This window comes from Echiichthys vipera, assembly GCF_963691815.1.
Source record: "Echiichthys vipera genome assembly, chromosome: 4".
Taxonomy (NCBI): Eukaryota; Metazoa; Chordata; class Actinopteri; order Perciformes; family Trachinidae; genus Echiichthys; species Echiichthys vipera.
The window spans coordinates 30,393,013-30,413,856 of NC_139829.1; the positions used below are offsets into that span (position 1 = coordinate 30,393,013).

Below are 20,844 nucleotides of genomic sequence, written 5' to 3' on the forward strand. Positions count from 1 at the left end.
TCAAAAAGACAAACAAAGATTCTCCCTTTTTCTTTATTAACACAGATACATGCATACTACACAAACATGTTCCAAATAATAGGGCTATAAACAAACAAAAAAAGAAGTACACAAACAAATAGAGCACTTGCACCCTACCTTAAATGGTTTCAGGCACTAAAAGTACAAACTTCATAAGAAACCTCAAAAGAAGTTTTAATGTGCAATAAAAGTTCTTATAAGTCCTGTGTCTGCGTGGGTTTTCTCCGGGTTCTCCGGTTTCCTCCCACAGTCCGAAGACGTGCACGTGTTAGGCTCATTGATGACTCTAAATCACCCGTAGGTGTGAATGATCGTCTTTATATGTATGACATTAGGTGTCTGTCACTTTGTTTAGTTGTTTGTTTCTTTTTCAATTGTTCATACTATTTGATGATGAATAAAGTTTGATTAAAAATGGAGAGGAACTCCCAACAGCTTTATTTAAAAGAAGTTTAAATACAGTAGATACAAATAGTGTACAGGGAAGAGTTTACAAGGAGAACACAGAGAACATGGGCCAGGGGTTTGTTCATTATACAAAGTTATACATACTAAGTCAATAGTTATCATAACCTTTTCATTTGCTGATTTTGTTTAAAGTAAAGTCCCATTTCTTTTAAAAAACATAAAAACATGGGGTTTTCTTAGAAAATGCACTTTTGTGAATATGAAACTTTGCAATAACTAAAAACAGATTCATTAAAAAGTAACATTTTCCTTCTTAGGATATTTATGGAAACCAAAAAACAACATTTCCCAAAGTAAAATAAAATCTATAATAAACTTGCTTAGGTCGGCCCATAGGCCAGAACAAAAGAACAACTGTTTCTGGATGTAAATGACAGAAAAAGCAGTTAATAATGCATTGTATGTATATTGTATTGTATTGTAATGTAATTTTTTCCGCATAATAATTAGCTGGATAGTATTTGTGTATGGTTTTGTAAGAAACAACCTTATTTGTGATTAAAACCTTGTCAGGAAGCATCCAACTGCCCCTAATATCACTCAACAGCAATATTAGGGGTAGCAAAGATATCTTTTTTGAATAAGGCTCATATTTTTTTAATTATTATTATTATTTTGGGTCAGTGAGAAACATATTTTTCTCCACAAGATGAAATCTGATAGTGGAAACAAAATGTCAGACCAGCTCCATCTCACGGCCAATCAGCGGGCAGCTTTTACTGGTGTTTACTGTGCCGCTCCCTCCAGGGTCCAATCACAGCCCAGTCCTGAGCCACCAGCTTCCGCATTATTGACCAATGATTCCATTCGGTGGGCGGGACTTTATCGCATCCCTTGATTCTGATTGGTTCCCTGCACTCTCTATGCTTCCTCATCAGGAGCTGCTCCACCTAACGGGAAGCGACGACGGCGGCGGCGGCTTAATCTTTCATCGGGAAAAAGGGTGAAAGACGAGACGAAAACCTAACAATTTGACTTTTCGGTGAGTTATTTGGAATATATGAATTTATCCAGTGGGAAATGGTTATTGTCCAGGCTTGTCAGCGTCGTTATTTTTAAGTATTTCCATCCCCTGACCCGGGGCTTTTCCCCTGTCATGAGACCGAGGCAGGAGGAGGGACCGATGTAGCATCTTGTGAGGAGACTGAGGCCTTCAGCAGCTTTGTAACAACGATGGAGGAAGCTTAATAGTTGCACAATGGCGTGTGTGTCGCAGTCATAATTATGTTTAACACTAATGTATTCAGGTTCTGCTGGTGCTGACTTATATCCGGGACCAAACTCGATATCTCTGTCGCATGTTTAATGCATAATCCGGTGTCATATGTCACAGCCACCGTGAGTTGACGCTAACTAAAGAACAGTACTTCACTTAATGTTGCTGTTTAATGTCAATTAAATACAACACACAGTGTCCTCCCTCTATGGAGCACGGCTGTAAAGGAAACCACAGGAAAATGACGTAAAATGACCATTTACACTTAATGTCACAGTCGTTTTAATGAGTTCATACACCTTTAATGTGAGTTCTGCTGCTTGGTAGTCATTTCTAAATGTACATTATGTTTTTATTCTGTTAACAGGGGTCGTACAGGTGCTTGACATCATTTTGGAATTTAATCTTGTGTTTTCAAGGTTTGAAAAGTGCTTGAATTTTGGATAAAGTGCTTAGAAATGCTCACAAATAGCTACAGAATAGAAATGTAATTGGATTCATTATCCTTCTGGTGTTACGAAACACAACTTTAGAGGTTTTTAGAATAATACCATCTCTTTTAATGGGTTAAAAAAACAAATCAACATGTATTTGTAGAAATTTGTAATTTATCACAGCCTTTAGGTGCTGGAAAAGCTTGAAAATGGACCTTAAAAGTGCTTGAATTTTGGATAAAGTGCTTGAAATGATATCCACATTTCTTTAAAATAGCTACAGAATAGAAATGTAATTGAATTTCTTATCCCTCTGGTGTTAGGAAACACAACTTTAGATATTTATACCATAATACCATCTCTTTTAATGGGTTGAAAAAAAAAAAACCAACATGGATTTTAGAAATCTGTAATTTATCGAAAATTTATAGAAAAAAAAACCCGTAGTTAACGGGTCGCGGGCGACTGTGGCTCAGTGGGAGAGAGGGTCGTCCTCCATTTGAGAGATTGGCAGTTCGATCCCCACCTCCCCCGGTCCACATGTGGAAGTGTCCTTGGGCAAGACACTGAAACCCTGAATTGCTCCCTGTGCTGCGCATGCGTGTGTGAATGTGGTGTGAATGGTTAGATTAGATGGTCTGTAGATGTCCACTGCCATCAGTGTGAATGTCTGTGTGAACGGGTGAATGTGACAAACACTGTGAAAGCGCCTTGAGTAGTCAGAAGACTAGAAAGGCGCTTTATTCGTTAAGTTCATTTACCATTTAACGTTGTAAGTAAAGTGTTTACTTCAGCAACAACGCAAGTCAACATGTCTGCTGTGATAAAGACTGATACATCACGTCTTTGTTATGATTACTTATGAAGGCCTTTGTTGATCAAATTGACAGAATTTAAACTACATTTCTTATTTATTTAAAACATTGCTTTGTTTTGAATTGACTGTACAGTGTTAGTATGGTAAAGACAGGCATTAAGTATGAACCAAGTAGCTAATACTGCGTCTATCTCTGCTTACAGCTCACTAGAGCCATGAACACATTGAGTTCTACGAGCACTTTCTTACAATTCATTCAACTTTCTCCACCTTTCTTTTCTTTTCTCTCTTTATCGTCTTCCTCGCAGCCTCCAGCCAAAATGATTCACAGTCTGTTCCTGGTTAACGCCTCAGGGGACATTTTCCTGGAGAAGCACTGGAAGAGCGTGGTCAGCCGCTCTGTGTGCGACTACTTCTTTGAGGCGCAGGAACGCGCCACTGAGCCGGAGAACGTCCCCCCGGTGATACCCACGCCGCACCACTACCTCATCAGTGTGCTCAGGCACCGCATCTACTTCGTCGCGGTCATCCAGAGTGAGGTGCCGCCGCTCTTTGTCATCGAGTTTCTTCACAGAGTCGTCGACACCTTCCAGGTTCTGGCCACCTTGTGTTTTTTTCAGTTCTACTTTTAGTTTAAATCCAAGTCTCACGTCTGACTTTAAATACCCATATCCTGCCTGTGTTCTCTGTTCCCAGGACTATTTTGGAGTGTGTACAGAGGCTGCCATTAAGGACAATGTCGTGGTGGTGTATGAACTACTGGAGGAGATGCTGGACAATGGTTTTCCGCTGGCCACAGAGTCCAACATCCTCAAAGAGCTCATTAAGCCTCCCACCATCCTCCGCACAATGGTCAACACCATCACAGGTACAATCCATGTAAAAATCAAAGTGAGTCAGACACTATTTAGAGGGATACAATAGGTTTATCAAGTATTACCGTATTTCCTCTAATAAAGGTGTGGAGTCAGATAAAGGCCAGGTCACGGATAATGGCCGGGGGTGTGGTCAGCACATACAAATAAAGGCTGGGGCAAAAACAAGGGTGAAAGGTGCTCAGTGGCGAGCAAAATGTATATTTCGATCACTTTAATTTAATAAATTCATCAATATAATCATGCTATTTTCAACACAGTGTTGTTATAAGTTGTTCTTAAGTGTTTTTTTTTATCTGAAATAATTTTTTTTAATTAGTTTAGTGTCCCTCGTGTTGAAAAAGGTTTTAATCTATTAGTTTTTAAACTTCATAAGATTGTCATCTATTTAATTGTCCTTTGCAAGACCAACCGGTGCAGAGCTGGGTCTGTCTGACGTACGGGGGAATTGTTTGGTCTATGTTTATCATACATAAGTCATAGATTGTGGTCTTTACCTACTCTGTAAAGTGTCCTGAGATAACTTTTGTTATGATTTGGCACTATAAATGAAATTGAATTGAATTGAATTGTCTTTTAAGTTTCTATCTTTAAAGACTGAGTTAAAACAATGGTTTTTGATCATATGACCCACTAATGAAAGCATACAATATCCGTGTCTGTGGCGACGTTCCCTTGCTAGATGTAAATAAGCCGCCATGTTAGTGACGCTGCTCACAGCGGTTGGTCTGCCGCCCCAGATCGAATCGGGAACTTCCGACTTCTGAGTCAGGCTTGTAGTAAGGGCAGTAGTGTAATAGGAACGTGTGTGTGTGTGTGGATATAAGAGGGTAACATAGGGGACTGACTGGAAGTAGAGAGGTGAATGTGTTTCAGCACACACAGTGACCGTGAACCATGAATTAATAATATATTTTTTACCTTTTTTCCCCCAGGCAGCACCAATGTTGGTGAACAGCTCCCTACAGGCCAGCTGTCAGTGGTGCCATGGCGACGCACCGGAGTCAAATACACCAACAATGAGGCCTATTTTGACGTGGTGGAGGAGATCGACGCTATTATTGATAAATCAGGTACGGGTCTGAAAAGCCTGCTGGTCAAAACACCTCACTGTACCATTGCTTTGTTATTTAGCCACTCGTGACTACTTTTCCATCTGGATCAATTAAAGCTGAAGTCGGCAACAGGTTTTTTTCATATTTGCTGAAACTGTCACTGTATTCTGACGGCACATTGAGACAGATGATCTATGAAAACGTATCTGTACCTCTTTGTCTGCTCCTAATGTCATCTGCTAAATCCACAGTGCCTGACCGACCGTGAGAGCTGAAGAGTCTCTGATGCAGTGTCAGTAACTGCTCATGAACTCTGATCAACCCGTTAAACTAGGCAGCGCTGATGCCTATTTTCATATAAAGTGTTCAGAAACATCTTTTAGTTTTTACTGTTGAGCTGTAAAATTAGAAAGTTTGTCCATCTGGTGAGTTGGTGGGAGGGGCTTGCTTTTGCTTTGACTTGGTCACAAACGCTCTCACGTACACGTCAAGCCTAGTGCGTTTGACCAGTGTGAGTTCACCCGCTCCGCGCATAACTGCGGACAGTTCATCAGCAGTCGTTGACGCTGCATCAGAGACCCCTTGGCGTGGTTGTTTTCTTCGGGCGTGGTGTAATTGAGCAGATGTTATTGGGAGCAGACAGCAACAGAAGGCAGAGGTACATTACTTTTTCAGAAATCGTCTCTCTCATTGTGCTGTCAGGATGTAGTGACCGTTTCAGCAAATATGAAAAAAAGGTATTTTTTATAGAAAGTTATGAACTTCAGCTTTAATGGAAAAATGTAAATGACCAGTAGCTTATAAGAGAAACGTACCCTGTATTACATGATATGGAAAGTTGTGCCATAATAACATTTAGTGCACACTACAATACAATTCGATTATATTAAATTTGTATGATTGCGTTAGAAATGTCTGTTTGGGGAAAAGCAATACACTTTTATTACTGTGGGAGCTCGACAAGATAATAAAAACCATCAAACAGTTGCTTAAAACAACAGCTTTACTCCACAATTATTAGTGTCCACCTTCACACTGACTTGGTTGTTAATTTATATGTTTTTTTATTTAAATTTCTCACGTCAACCCCCAACCCCTCCTCTCAGGCTCCACCATTACAGCTGAAATTCAGGGAGTTATTGACGCCTGCGTGAAGCTGACGGGCATGCCTGATCTCACTCTCTCATTCATGGTGAGTTTCCTCTTACCCAGAATGCTTCAGTCCAAAATGCTTTGGAAAGGTTTGTCTCTACACAAGAAGTCAGTATTTTTAAAAGAGCTGGAAATTCAGAAGCTATTAGCAGAAGCAACGGACTGATCTTTGCAGTATAAGCGTGCACATTTCAACCTGGACCTCTGCCTCTCTCTCCCAGAATCCTCGGCTGCTGGATGACGTCAGCTTCCACCCGTGTGTTCGGTTCAAACGCTGGGAGGCTGAGCGGATCCTGTCCTTCATCCCCCCTGATGGAAACTTCCGGTTGCTCTCCTACCACGTCAGTTCTCAGAAGTCAGTGTTTATTTTTCATTCACGATCTGTTCATGCTCATGCATATACTACAAGAAGATCACAAAATGTATACAACAAATGTTTTACCACTGGCTCTTGAGACTCTGCTTCATGTTGTTTGTTGACCTGCTCCTTCTTCAGCCTGGTAGCAATCCCGGTGTACGTCAAGCACAACATCACCTTCCGAGAGGGAAGCTCCCAGGGACGCTTTGACTTAACTCTGGGACCCAAACAGACCATGGGCAAAGCCGTGGAGTCTGTCCTAGTCAGCAGCCAGCTACCCCGGGGCGTCCTGAACGCCAACCTCAACCCCTCCCAGGGAACATACACCTTTGACCCAGTCACAAAGGTACTTGGAAATTGTGTCTGAGTGGGTTTATGTTGTAGAGTAGTAATAATCTCATATTTCCATCTTTTCGTCTTTTTGGCTAGATGTTGACATGGGATGTTGGCAAGATCAACCCACAGAAGCTTCCCAGCCTGAAAGGCACCATGAGCCTGCAGGCCGGGGCCTCCAAGCCTGACGAGAACCCCACCATCAACATCCAGTTGAAGATCCAACAGATGGCCATCTCAGGTACACACACACACACACACACTCACATTCTTGGGGATGCCTCCCGAAACCGGTTCTAAATTCTACATTAGTAAAAACCAGAGTGTTGATGAGATTGTGAGTTATTCGTTTGATACTTAAGAAATTAGGGAGTGAGAAAACCAGGTTATCGAGTAATTAAGCGTCGCAAACTTTTCCCTCTCTCTGTACCTGTGCCTGTGTTCATGTGAGGGAAGGGGCTGTGCTCTTACACTGACTCACGCTGATTCGGCCCAAGTGCAGCTAAACACTCATCGGAGAGCAGAGAGAGGCTCTGCCGGTAAACGCCAGACGTTCTCTTAATTAGCTCAGTTGTAACTCATAGCCTAGCTTAAGTTAAAACCATAGGCTACGTAATGTTACCTGATGCATCCAATCGTGTGGGAAAGTGTTATTTCAATCTGCTCTGTCCAAAGTATCTCCTCCTCCACCGCCCTCTTTTACACAAGCACGTCTTGCGAGCTTGGCTGTTCTTACAAACAAGCTAAAACAAAAGCTGTCCGTGTGTAGTCTAACTGTTTTGTCTAAGTTTGCCGCACATCTCGAATATGAAATATTCCTGTAAACAACCTCTCTCTCTGCCAGCCGTACCTGCAGCATGCGTTCATCTGCACTGAAGCGCAGCAGCAGAGGGAGGACGGATACTGATTAATGTTCTTTCTAAGCTTGACTCAGTGTTTTAGTCAAGAGTATGATTCATTTTATAGGAAGTTTAGATTTGTTTCCTGTGAGATATTAGGTTTATATTGCAAATTTGCTGTTGTAAATGTAACTGTTGCTGCTCAAGAAACAACTTTTAGTCCTATTTAAAATATAAATTCATTCTAATCATGTTCAGGAATCATTCTTTTTTTCTTGGATATAAAAAGCAACTGAAAAAAACACAATGAGCCAATCGATAAAGAACCAAACTGACAAGGAGTATTAAAAAGAGCAGTAATTAAAATAAACTCCTAACAGTACCCATCTCTACACATACTCTTATACATCAACATTCATCCTCACGCAGTCATGGTGGAGTCGTTCAAGGAATTCCTTCAGTTCGTGCAGGAATAGTTTTTCATTATTGAGATCGTCTGTGAAACAACACCTCATGTACATTCCTGCAACACTCTAAAACAGCAACTTAGAGTCATACTGTATCATTTTTCAATGAATACCATTTCCACGTTATATTTGCCATTTAGAAGAATTCGAGGTCAACCCCCCCCCCCCTCCACACACACACACACACACACACACACACACACACACACACACACACACACACACACACACACACACATGACGCTTTCACCACATGTCTGCTCAGCTGATAACCACCTGACCTGTGATCTGTGAGCACTTTGATGCAGTGGCCACTAGATGGCACCAAATGCATTAATTCACCTCCACACATGACACGGCATCACTAAGTGCTCTCTAAGTACATTTTAAAATCCATGAGTACTCCTCTTATTCAGTGTTGTTGACTTAATGTGTTAGCATGTTTTTATATTATTTATTTATTTGGATCCCCATTAGCCACTACGAAGGTAGCAGCTCCTCTTCTGGGGTGAACATCACAAATCCAAGGCAAAAGGGAACAAAAACAAGACAAGACAATGTATATATATTTTTTTAAACCACTAATAACAATAACTTTTAGTACCTACACTTTATCTAAAAAGTCATTAAAACATTTAATACAGCTAAAAAAAATTAGGTGTTCAACTAAAACAGTTTACAGTGACATTGAAAATAAAAAGACCAACAATTAAACCTCATTTATGAACATGTAGTCAGATATATTGTAGCGAAACGTCCTATTCGGAGAGGGGCTGGTGTTCTGTGCCATCAGGTATTTCCTGAAACTTTTTTTTAAAACTTAAAGACGTTGTGGTGCGTCGCCTTGAGTTAGTTTTTGAAACAGGAAACTATAAACAAGTCTGTATTTGATGTGCTCCGCCACTTGACTGGACGGAGTAATCCAAATGCGTGAGAACTAATGTTTGAACAAAGTGAGAAATGCATTGTGGTAAAATATGTATCAGTATATTCTTTGCATTAATGTTAATGTTAACTGTCAGCTATTGATTGATGTGGCTTTGTCAGCATAGTTAGTCATTATTAGCAGGTGATTATTCTACACAGGGTTTTAGATAAGATGCAAAGCAAAATTGCACATTCATGACATGGAAGACAACATTACTAACATACATTTAATGCAGTAGTATATAAAGTATATAATCTTCTGTTTGTTTTTAAACTATAATTTAGTCAAGCACAGGTGTTATTAGCTGCAGTTTGTACCTTTTTATCATGTATTACCCCGCTAAGCATCCGATTTCAATACAAATGTAACAATTTCCGCCGTTCCGAAGGTATTCCCTGAATACTTAAAGACTCTTCATCACTCTTTACCTTTTCTATCTGACCTCTAACCCCTGCGGCGTCACATAACAACAATAACAACAACAGTGCTGCTGTGTGAGAGGAGAGAGATGGACTCACAGAATGTATACCGAACTGGACTCTGAGCGACATCTATGGGAATGAATTAGGCCGACCACATATTTCTCCATTTTCCCTGATGCTCTGAAAAAGTCGCTAAATTGGTCGCTAGTAGCTTTTAATAAATAACGTTGCCAAGACGGTCCGAAAAGTGCCCGACTGTGAGTGCTTTGGGACGGGGAAGAGGCTCCCAGCAGCACCCACTGCTCGGTGAGGACACTAACTGCAGAGTGATCGGTGCATCAGAGTCCAGAACAGCACAAAAGTCTCCACTGACACCAGAAACAGTCGCTAGATTTCTCTCTAGGCTGGTGGAGGAGTTTGTATTCTACGCAGCATCTCTCCTTCTCTTCTCCTCCGTTGTTGGTGTATTTCTGTGGCAGTGACAGCGCCACATCCAGGCCTGGCATGTGTACTGCAGCGTTTTTAACCGGTTTCACTGGTTTCGTACGTACGCTGATATTTCTTGAGTTGCGGCCGTGTGGACGGGAAACGTTTTAAGTACGACAGAGGAAACAAAAGGTAGTTTTCGATCGTGTGGACGTGCCCTAAATCTCTCTGGGAGATCCATAAATGAGCCTCCCACCACCCTCAAACATTCAAACCACATTTGTTTTGCCGTTGGTGCAAGTGATTGTTGTGTCCATTGCCTGTAGACTGTTTGTATTTTGAAATGTAAATGAGAAAAAAAGGTACTTTTGTCCTTCAACAGGGCTTAAGGTGAATCGACTGGACATGTACGGGGAGAAGTATAAACCTTTCAAAGGCATCAAATACATGACGAAGGCTGGCAAGTTCCAGGTGCGGACATAAAGACTGCTGCTCTGACTACTGGACCAAACCACCACGAGACTGAGGGGTGATGTGACGGGGGGAAACGGACGTTACATTCCCTGTGTATATGCATTTCAGGATTTAACTAAATTGGAGGCTGCGTGTAGCAGTTAAGAGCGGACCACTGCACATAGAAACCACTGTTGAAGTAAAAGAGTCTAATGTCCAGTAGCCTGGTCAGAGTCTGGAGAGTGATAAAACATCTCCATCTCTGTCCATGCTGAACCCAGGCCACACCCAACTCATCCCAAATTACATTTCTCTTTATACAGTATGTACTGTTGATGACATTTTTCATTTAAATCTCAAATCCAAGCACTTACATGAGGAGTTGTTGGCGGTTTGTGCTAACGCAGGCTTCATCAAGTTTAAACATTTCGAGCTCAACGGGTCACAATCTGACGCTGTAGGTGTCCGGTTTGAAAGGGATCTGTCCTCCGACGTTTCCACTCTTTTCCATTTTCTATCTCCTCGGCCTGTTTGTCTGGATAGATGTGTGCTGCTGACCGTTTTCACATTTCAAACAATAGCTCTTGGATATGGGATCAACGGTATGTCAAAATAAAGCTTCCCCCTGTAGTAAACTGAGATAGCATGAGCTGTACAGTACGGCAGAAATTCAGTGTTTTCCCATTTCAAAGGACGTCTGTAAAGCCATTCACACATGAACTCTGGACAGGAGAATCCGTTGCGGACATTAATCGAAGCCGCCCTTTCGCACATGTAGCGCAGAACGCGAGGTTATCCGTGTCAAATGCGTCCTCACTTACTGGAAATACTCCGTTTGATTGACAAGGTGGAGCGTGCAGGATGCAGGACATGAAGGTGATTACAGTTGTAGCCAGTTTGTAATTTGGCCATAAACCACCTCTTGAGTCTCTTGCTGCTCCTTGAATTCGTCTCGTCATCTCATCAGTTAAAAATTTCTCATCGGCATCTTGTGATTTTCGTTATCTTCCGCTTTCATAAGCGACATAATAGAAATATCATTGACGCGCCCACTCGCTGGCTGTGAATTCTCTACGCTACGAGCGGCTCTATTCACAAAGACACACGGGTTCAATCGGACAACTCTGTACCAAGGAGCTGGCACGGTAACGTCTGTTTGATGTCCGGTCCAACTGACTCGGACGTTTACGTTCTCACATGCAGCTCCGATGCGTAGTGTCTAGATCGTTTCAGGTTTGCAGTGCATGTGTGAAAGGAGCTTCAGATAAAATAATAACATTGTCTTACAGCGCAGTAGTACAAGGAACCAGTGACGGTCTACGTATTTACTGTGACAGCCTATACTGTATGTTTTTTTGCTATGGAGTAAATTAAGCTTGTACTCTGGTAAAAACCTTAATTAAAGCAAACGTAATCTTTTTTTTCTCCCACAAAACTTTCGAGAACATGGTCCTACATTACTTTTCTCTGATCCGTATTAAAGAGTCCTTATTACACCTACAATAAAACCTGTTATCACTGAATTTCTTTTATCATGCTTCCTCTCCTGTCCAATTTTTCTGAGTCCTTTTCCAGCATTCATCAGTTTCATGTTTGCTTTCCTGTCTGTTCTGTTCTCCTCCTCCTGCTTATAATAATTTGATGATCTTGTGTGCCGGAGTCATTACACTGAAATGTGAGTATGCAACACTGGAGCCATCCTCAATAATGCACCGTCACATCTGCTGGTACCAACATTTCCTTCAAATGCAAGTGAGACGGAGCTAGAGTGACTTTAGCTGTCTGAGCTGTGTATTACCATGAAGCTAACTGTTTTTATTCTACGTTAATTATTATTTATGAGACAACACAAAGGATCTATTTGCTAAATGTCTTTTTTTATATTTTGTTTTAGTGTTTCTGCTCACTATCGTTAAATTCTTCTCCCCATAATTACCAAACAGTATCAGTTTTTGTTCTCAACATAAAGACATTTATTTACAATCTTGTCTATTTGGTGCTCGACACGTTGATCCTAATTCTCTTAATTTCTCAGTGCATCTTAATATATATTTAACAACTCCGAATAAACAATATATGAAACGGTGTATGGCGGTTTAATGGCCAGGTACCTCAGAAGACATGATGAAGGTTTGCATTTTGTGTTTACAGCATTTTGTTTTGTGTGTTTGCTAAACAGCCTCCAATGGAGCGTTACAATTGTGTAAAAAATAAAGATTTGACGTGTTATAACTGAGTGATAAAACCAATTATTGACTGTGTTTTATACTGTGAAGTTAGATACTGAGTGACCAGTCAAGGTCCTTTAATAGGAAAGGGGATGCCGTACAACCTCTGTTAAAACCAAACTCTCCCAAGTCCCACCGCTAAGACCAATGTTCAAATACAGCAGCGTGCGCTGACACTATTCAGCTACGGACAGGAAGGTTTATTCCTCATCAGAAGGTTATTCATTGTTGACTCTTCAGCCTCAGCCACGCTGTAGGAAGGGTAGCATCAGAACTGACATCTCAGTGTTGTCAAACCAATCATTTTACCTGTAATTACTATCTTGCAATCACTGTTTAGCTCAGAAGTCGGCCCAAATTACACGACTGAACTATTTGATCAAACATACCAAGAGGTGTCATTGGTTTCCTGCCTTCCAGTTACCATGCATTCTTAAAATGTGGTTGAGACACTGTAGGTAAACTATCACATTGCAAAGGGGCGGTAAAGTTTTGGTACATTTCTGGAAATTTTCCAGAAAAAAAAAAGATATGACAGGAAGTGCTAAAGTGATTTTAAATTACATTTCAAGGATTTTCTTAGTATTATATTAATTTAGAAGTTCATGTGTCTGTGTGGGTTTTCTCCGGGTTCTCCGGTTTCCTCCCACAGTCCAAAGACGTGTAGGTGTTCGGTTCATTGATGACTCTAAAATCACCCGTAGGTGTGAATGGTTGTCTGTCTCTGTTCGTCTCTATGTGTCCTGTGATAGACTGGCGTCCTGTCCAGGGTGGACGCCGCCTCACGCCTGATGTCAGCTGGGATGGGCTCCAGCACCCCCCGCGACCCTGACCCCGGGATAAGCGGTTGAAGATGAATGAATGAATGAATGAATGTTTCCTTTTTTTATTTTGGAGATTCCTTCAAGTACCACCAGAGAGAGCTTGAGTGCCACCAGTGGTGAGAACCAGTGGGGTAGAGAGAGGGGGGGGGGCGATGAGCATCAAAGGAGTCAAACCTGGGCTGCCATGGCGAGGACTTGACCTCTGTATATGGGGTGCTGGCTCTACCAGGTGAGCAAGCGGGCGCCCCATGGAAAAACATTTTAAATTATTTTTAGGGGAAGACCCAGGACCAGGTGGAGAGATTATATCTCCACACTGGCCTGGGAACACCTCAGGATCCCCCAGTTAGAGCTGGTTAATGTGGCCCGGGAAAGGGAAGTAAGGGGTCGCCTGCTAAAGCTGCTGCCCCCGCGACCCGACCCCGGATAAGAGGCTGAAGATGAGATGAGATTTTAATTTTGCAATGTTTTTAGGCAAAGGCTAGTGTCATGTCAGCCTGTTGATGTGTGATGTATTAGTACTTTCTATAAGTTTACAGTTTGGGGTCATCAACGTCAGATTGATAACCTTGTGGTCTTGGGGACCCCAATCTGACCATTTTGATTCAATACAGCATCAGGAAACTAATGCGCATGATTAGGGCATCGATCCACACAAGGTGTTTAGATCTCATTCTGACTCTTCTGAACCTCGCGTACAGTGTAAATGGTGAGAGAAGTGAGCTTGTGTTGTACTGGGCAGTGTTCCAGGCGTGTAACTGTGAATATGACCGGGGCATCCCCGAAAAAGAGACGCGTCCGCTCAGCGAAACTTCCCTGAATTATCAAAGGTTTTAGACAATTACAGTAGATGCAGCTCTCAACTGAATCAGCATCAAATGTGTTATTATGCACAGAGTTCCTGGAGTTCCTGCATAACAAGATTTGCCACCGTAACTTCCAAAGCTGCTTATGTGCAGCAGTTTGGGGGCAAAGTGGAGCAATGGCCGACTGACAAGATGCTGTTTGCTGAGTGGAATTTAAATGTAATAAGGAAAGACTATTGAATACGCTATGATGCCATCATTTTAAAAATCTCATCCACTCTCCATTAGCTAAATGAAAAAGGAAATAGCTTTTGTATTTAAGCAGACATTACCTTTTATATATATATGTATATGGGGCTCTTCTGTGTGGAGTTTGCATGTTGTCCCCGTGTCTGCGTGGGTTTTCTCCGGGTTCTCCGGTTTCCTCCCACAGTCCAAAGACGTGCAGGTGTTGGGTTCATTGATGACTCTAAATCACCCGTAGGTGTGAATGGTTGTCTGTCTCTGTGCGTCTCTATGTGTCCTGTGATAGACTGGCGTCCTGTCCAGGGTGGACCCCGCCTCACGCCCGATGTCAGCTGGGATCGGCGCCAGCCCCCGCGTGCCCCCGACAGGGACAAGCGGTGGAAGATGAATGAATGAATATATACAGTATGTAAAAAAGTAACATCTGCTTAAGTACAAAACCTATATATATTCATTCATTCATTCATTCATCTTCAACCGCTTATCCCGGGGTCGGGGTCGTGGGGGTGCTGGAGCCGGTCCCAGCTGAAATCGTGCGTGAGGCGGGGTACACCCTGGACAGGACGCCAGTCTATCACAGGTAACATAGAGACGAACAGAGACAGACAACCATTCACACCTACGGGTGATTTAGAGTCATCAATGAACCGAACACCTGCACGTCTTTGGACTGTGGGAGGAAACCGGAGTACGGACTGAACATAGCCCATATTGACCAAACGGTTATCACGTTCATGAATGTAGTGTCTCTATATATAAAAAAATAAATATCCAAAAGCAAACCTTCTGGATTCACAGAGGTGTACGGCGTTAGAGTCAGTCTTTAAGGCCCTTTATGTGCAACAGCAGAGGGTCCCAGATCTTGTCATAGTAATTCAGTTTATCATTGTTGTGATATCTGATCTTTCCCAGGCTTTGTGCATTACTTGTTTCCCTTTCCCACAGTTAGGTTAGGCTTTAGGACTAGATGAAACAATCCCCTGTTACAGAAAGAACCAACGAAAAACATGGATGCTAACTTTTAATGACGACTCAACAACAAATGTGTTTTTTCGCTGTCTGGTTTCCATCTCTTGTTCTTCCCTGTGCATCATACACATGCATTGTTATTACCCTAAGAGGATTTAAACCGCGTCTTTGATCTCCATCCATTATCCGTCCTTCTCTCCGCTGCACTATATCCTACATAAGTCCTTCCTGCAGCTGAGGATGGTGAGGATCATAAGACCGACACTCACTTGTGATAAAAGGCAGCTACCTGAACTCTGTGAGCCAGGTCAGCGCTCCCCTTCATCTGAACACACCAACCCAAATATGGTCCTGATCCTAACCCCCCCCCCCTCATGATGTTACAACATCTGGTTTTAAAGCCACACGTGACATCAGTGTGATTAAAGCCCACAAACCAGACCGGAAACAACTACAAAGTCAGCCCACTATCACCTAAAGAACACATCAAGGATTGAATGATTTGTGTGTCGGCAGGACTGTGGGACACACTTGTCTCCCTAAAAAGTCCGTCAGACAGCTGCAGTTAATCCAGAACGCTGCTGCTCGAGTCCTCACTAAGACCAAACAAGTCGATTGTATCACTCCAGTCCTCAGATCTTTACCCTGGCTTCCTGTCTGTCAAGAAAAATGGTTTCAAAATACTTCTGTCTGCTCTGTGTCCCCAGAGTCAGGACTAAACATGGGACAGGTCTGCTCTGTGTCCCCAGAGTCGGGACTAAACGTGGGACAGGTCTGCTCCGTGCTCCATGCTCTGTGTCCCCAGAGTCAAAACTAAAAAACATGGGACAGGTCTGCTCCGTGTCCCCAGAGTCAGGACTAAACATGGGACAGGTCTGCTCCGTGCTCCATGCTCTGTGTCCCCAGAGTCAGGACTAAACATGGGACAGGTCTGCTCTGTGTCCCCAGAGTCAGGGCTAAAAATGGGACAGGCCTGCTCTGTGTCTCCAGAGTCAAGACTAAACATGGGACAGGTCTGCTCTGTGTCCCCAGAGTCAGGACTAAACATGGGACAGGTCTGCTCTGTGTCCCCAGAGTCAGGACTAAACATGGGACAGGTCTGCTCTGTCTCTCCAGAGTCAAGACTAAACATGGGACAGGTCTGCTCCGTGTCCCCAGAGTCAGGACTAAACATGGGACAGGTCTGCTCCTTTTCCCCAGAGTCAGGACTAAACATGGGACAGGTCTGCTCTGTGTCCCCAGAGTCAGGACTAAACAAGGGACAGGTCTGCTCTGTGTCCCCAGAGTCAGGACTAAACATGGGACAGGTCTGCTCTGTGTCCCCAGAGTCAGGACTAAACATGGGACAGGTCTGCTCTGTGTCCCCAGAGTCGGGACTAAACGTGGGACAGGTCTGCTCCGTGCTCCATGCTCTGTGTCCCCAGAGTCAAAACTAAAAAACATGGGACAGGTCTGCTCCGTGTCCCCAGAGTCAGGACTAAACATGGGACAGGTCTGCTCCGTGCTCCATGCTCTGTGTCCCCAGAGTCAGGACTAAACATGGGACAGGTCTGCTCTGTGTCCCCAGAGTCAGGGCTAAAAATGGGACAGGCCTGCTCTGTGTCTCCAGAGTCAAGACTAAACATGGGACAGGTCTGCTCTGTGTCCCCAGAGTCAGGACTAAACATGGGACAGGTCTGCTCTGTGTCCCCAGAGTCAGGACTAAACATGGGACAGGTCTGCTCTGTCTCTCCAGAGTCAAGACTAAACATGGGACAGGTCTGCTCCGTGTCCCCAGAGTCAGGACTAAACATGGGACAGGTCTGCTCCTTTTCCCCAGAGTCAGGACTAAACATGGGACAGGTCTGCTCTGTGTCCCCAGAGTCAGGACTAAACAAGGGACAGGTCTGCTCTGTGTCCCCAGAGTCAGGACTAAACATGGGACAGGTCTGCTCTGTGTCCCCAGAGTCAGGACTAAACATGGGACAGGTCTGCTCTGTGTCCCCAGAGTCAGGACTAAACATGGGAGAGGTCTGCTCTGTGTCCCCAGAGTCAGGACTAAACATGGGACAGGTCTGCTCCGTGTCCCCAGAGTCAGGACTAAACATGGGACAGGTCTGCTCTGTGTCTCCAGAGTCAAGACTAAACATGGGACAGGTCTGCTCTGTGTCCCCAGAGTCAGGACTAAACATGGGACAGGTCTGCTCTGTGTCCCCAGAGTCAGGACTAAACATGGGACAGGTCTGCTCTGTCTCTCCAGAGTCAAGACTAAACATGGGACAGGTCTGCTCCGTGTCCCCAGAGTCAGGACTAAACATGGGACAGGTCTGCTCCTTTTCCCCAGAGTCAGGACTAAACATGGGACAGGTCTGCTCTGTGTCCCCAGAGTCAGGACTACACATGGGACAGGTCTGCTCTGTGTCCCCAGAGTCAGGACTAAACATGAGACAGGTCTGCCCTGTGTCCCCAGAGTCAGGACTAAACATGGGACAGGTCTGATCTGTGTCCCCAGAGTCAGGACTAAACATGGGAGAGGTCTGCTCTGTGTTCCCAGAGTCAGGACTAAACATGGGACAGGTCTGCTCCGTGTCCCCAGAGTCAGGACTAAACATGGGACAGGTCTGCTCTGTGTCCCCAGAGTCAGGACTAGACATGGGACAGGTCTGCTCTGTGTCCCCAGAGTCAGGACTAAACATGGGACAGGTCTGCTCCGTGTCCCCAGAGTCAGCACTAAACATGGGACAGGTCAGGTCTGTGTCCCCAGAGTCAGGACTAAACATGTGACAGGTCTGCTCCGTGTCCCCAGAGTCAGCACTAAACATGGGACAGGTCAGGTCTGTGTCCCCAGAGTCAAAACTAAAAAACATGGGACAGGTCTGCCCCAGAGTCAGGACTAAACATGTGACAGGTCTGCTCCGTGTCCCCAGAGTCAGAACTAAACAGGGGACAGGTCTGCTCTGTGTCCCCAGAGTCAAAACTAAAAAACATGGGACAGGTCTGCCCCAGAGTCAGGACTAAACATGGGACAGGTCTGCTCCGTGCTCCATGCTCTGTGTCCCCAGAGTCAGGACTAAACATGGGACAGGTCTCCTCCGTGTCCCCAGGGTCAGGACTAAACATGGGACAGGTCTGCTCTGTGTCCCCAGAGTCAGGACTAAACATGGGACAGGTCTGCTCCGTGTCCCCAGAGTCAGGACTAAACATGGGACAGGTCTGCTCTGTGTCCCCAGAGTCAGGACTAAACATGGGACAGGTCTGCTCTGTGTCCCCAGAGTCAGGACTAAACATGGGACAGGTCTGCTCTGTGTCCCCAGAGTCAGGACTCAACATGGGACAGGTCTGCTCTGTGTCCCCAGAGTCAGGACTAAACATGGGACAGGTTTGCTCCGTGTCCCCAGAGTCAGGACTAAACAAGGGACAGGTCTGCTCTGTGTCCCCAGAGTCAGGACTAAACATGGGACAGGTCTGCTCCGTGTCCCCAGAGTCAGGACTAAACACGGGACAGGTCTGTTCTGTGTCCCCAGAGTCAGGACTAAACATGGGAGAGGTCTGCTCCGTGTCCCCAGAGTCAGGACTAAACATGGGACAGGTCAGCTCTGTGTCCCCAGAGTCAGGACTAAACATGGGACAGGTCTGCTCTGTGTCCCCAGAGTCAGGACTAAACATGAGACAGGTCTGCTCTGTGTCCCCAGAGTCAGGACTAAACATGGGACAGGTCTGCTCTGTGTCCCCAGAGTCAGGACTAAACAAGGGACAGGTCTGCTCCGTGCTCCATGTCCCCAGAGTCAGGACTAAACATGGGACAGGTCTGCTCTGTGTCCCCAGAGTCAGGACTAAACATGGGACAGGTCTGTTCCGTGTCCCCAGAGTCAGGACTAAACATGGGACAGGTCTGCTCTGTGTCCCCAGAGTCAGGACTAAACATGGGACAGGTCTGCTCCGTGTCCCCAGAGTCAGGACTAAACATGGGACAGGTCTGCTCCGTGTCCCCAGAGTCAGGACTAAACATGTGACAGGTCTGCTCTGTGTCCCCAGAGCCAGGACTAAACATGTGACAGGTCTGCTCCGTGTCCCCAGAGTCAGGACTAAACATGGGACAGGTCTGCTCTGTGTCCCCAGAGTCAGGACTAAACATGAGACAGGTCTGCTCTGTGTCCCCAGAGTCAGGACTAAACATGGGACAGGTCTGCTCTGTGTCCCCAGAGTCAGGACTAAACATGGGACAGGTCTGCTCTGTGTCCCCAGAGTCAGGACTAAACATGGGACAGGGCTGCTCTGTGTCCCCAGAGTCAGGACTAAACATGGGACAGGTCTGCTCTGTGTCCCCAGAGTCAGGACTAAACATGGGACAGGTCCGCTCTGTGTCCCCAGAGTCAGGACTAAACATGTGACAGGTCTGCTCTGTGTCCCCAGAGTCAGGACTAAACATGGGACAGGTCTGCTCTGTGTCCCCAGAGTCAGGACTAAACATGAGACAGGTCTGCTCTGTGTCCCCAGAGTCAGGACTAAACATGGGACAGGTCTGCTCCGTGCTCCATGCTCTGTGTCCCCAGAGTCAGGACTAAACATGGGACAGATCTGCTCCGTGTCCCCAGGGTCAGGACTAAACATGGGACAGATCTGCTCCGTGTCCCCAGGGTCAGGACTAAACATGGGACAGGTCTGCTCTGTGTCCCCAGAGTCAGGACTAAACATGGGACAGGTCTGCTCCGTGTCCCCAGAGTCAGGGCTAAACATTGGACAGGTCTGCTCCGTGCTCCATGCTCTGTGTCCCCAGAGTCAGGACTAAACATGGGACAGGTCTGCTCTGTGCTCCATGCTCTGTGTCCCCAGAGTCAGGACTAAACATGAGACAGGTCTGCTCTGTGTCCCCAGAGTCAGGACTAAACATGGGAGAGGTCTACTCTGTGTCCCCAGAGTCAGGACTAAACATGGGACAGGTCTGCTCTGTGTCCCCAGAGTCAGGACTAAACATGGGACAGGTCTGCTCTGTGTCCCCAGAGTCAGGACTAAACATAGGACAGGTCTGCTCTGTGTCCCCAGAGTCAGGACTAAACATGGGACAGGTCTGCTCCGTGTCCCCAGAGTCAGAACTAAACATGAGACAGGTCTGCTCTGTGTCCCCAGAGTCAGGACTAAACATGGGACAGGTCTGCTCTGTGTCCCCAGAGTCAGGACTAAACAAGGGACAGGTCTGCTCCGTGCTCCATGTCCCCAGAGTCAGGACTAAACATGGGACAGGTCTGCTCTGTGTCCCCAGAGTCAGGACTAAACATGGGACAGGTCTGTTCCGTGTCCCCAGAGTCAGGACTAAACATGGGACAGGTCTGCTCTGTGTCCCCAGAGTCAGGACTAAACATGGGACAGGTCTGTTCCGTGTCCCCAGAGTCAGGACTAAACATGGGACAGGTCTGCTCTGTGTCCCCAGAGTCAGGACTAAACATGGGACAGGTCTGCTCCGTGTCCCCAGAGTCAGGACTAAACATGGGACAGGTCTGCTCCGTGTCCCCAGAGTCAGGACTAAACAT

General features: G+C 45.1%; 1 protein-coding gene across 1 annotated transcript; it reads left to right on the forward strand.

Moving 5' to 3' along the window:
* The first annotated feature begins 1,372 nt into the window (after positions 1–1,372).
* Positions 1,373–11,818, forward strand: ap3m2 (adaptor related protein complex 3 subunit mu 2). Its single transcript, XM_083913082.1, has 9 exons — positions 1,373–1,471; positions 3,265–3,549; positions 3,653–3,824; positions 4,767–4,904; positions 5,993–6,078; positions 6,260–6,393; positions 6,535–6,742; positions 6,826–6,970; positions 10,194–11,818. Exons 2-9 carry the CDS (start codon positions 3,277–3,279, stop codon positions 10,292–10,294), a joined length of 1,257 nt encoding a protein of 418 aa, XP_083769208.1. The 5' UTR covers positions 1,373–1,471; positions 3,265–3,276; the 3' UTR covers positions 10,295–11,818.
* Positions 11,819–20,844: the final 9,026 nt, after the last annotated feature.

What these genes read in the sequence shown, in the direction of transcription:
- ap3m2 (XM_083913082.1), top strand. Translation starts at nt 3,277, where the DNA reads ATGATTCACAGTCTGTTCCTGGTTAACGCCTCAGGGGACATTTTCCTG. An exon ending in AATGGTCAACACCATCACAG is followed by an intron (nt 3,825 to 4,766) that starts GTACAATCCATG and finishes TTTTTCCCCCAG; the next exon opens with GCAGCACCAATGTTGGTGAA. An exon ending in CCAACAGATGGCCATCTCAG is followed by an intron (nt 6,971 to 10,193) that starts GTACACACACAC and finishes GTCCTTCAACAG; the next exon opens with GGCTTAAGGTGAATCGACTG.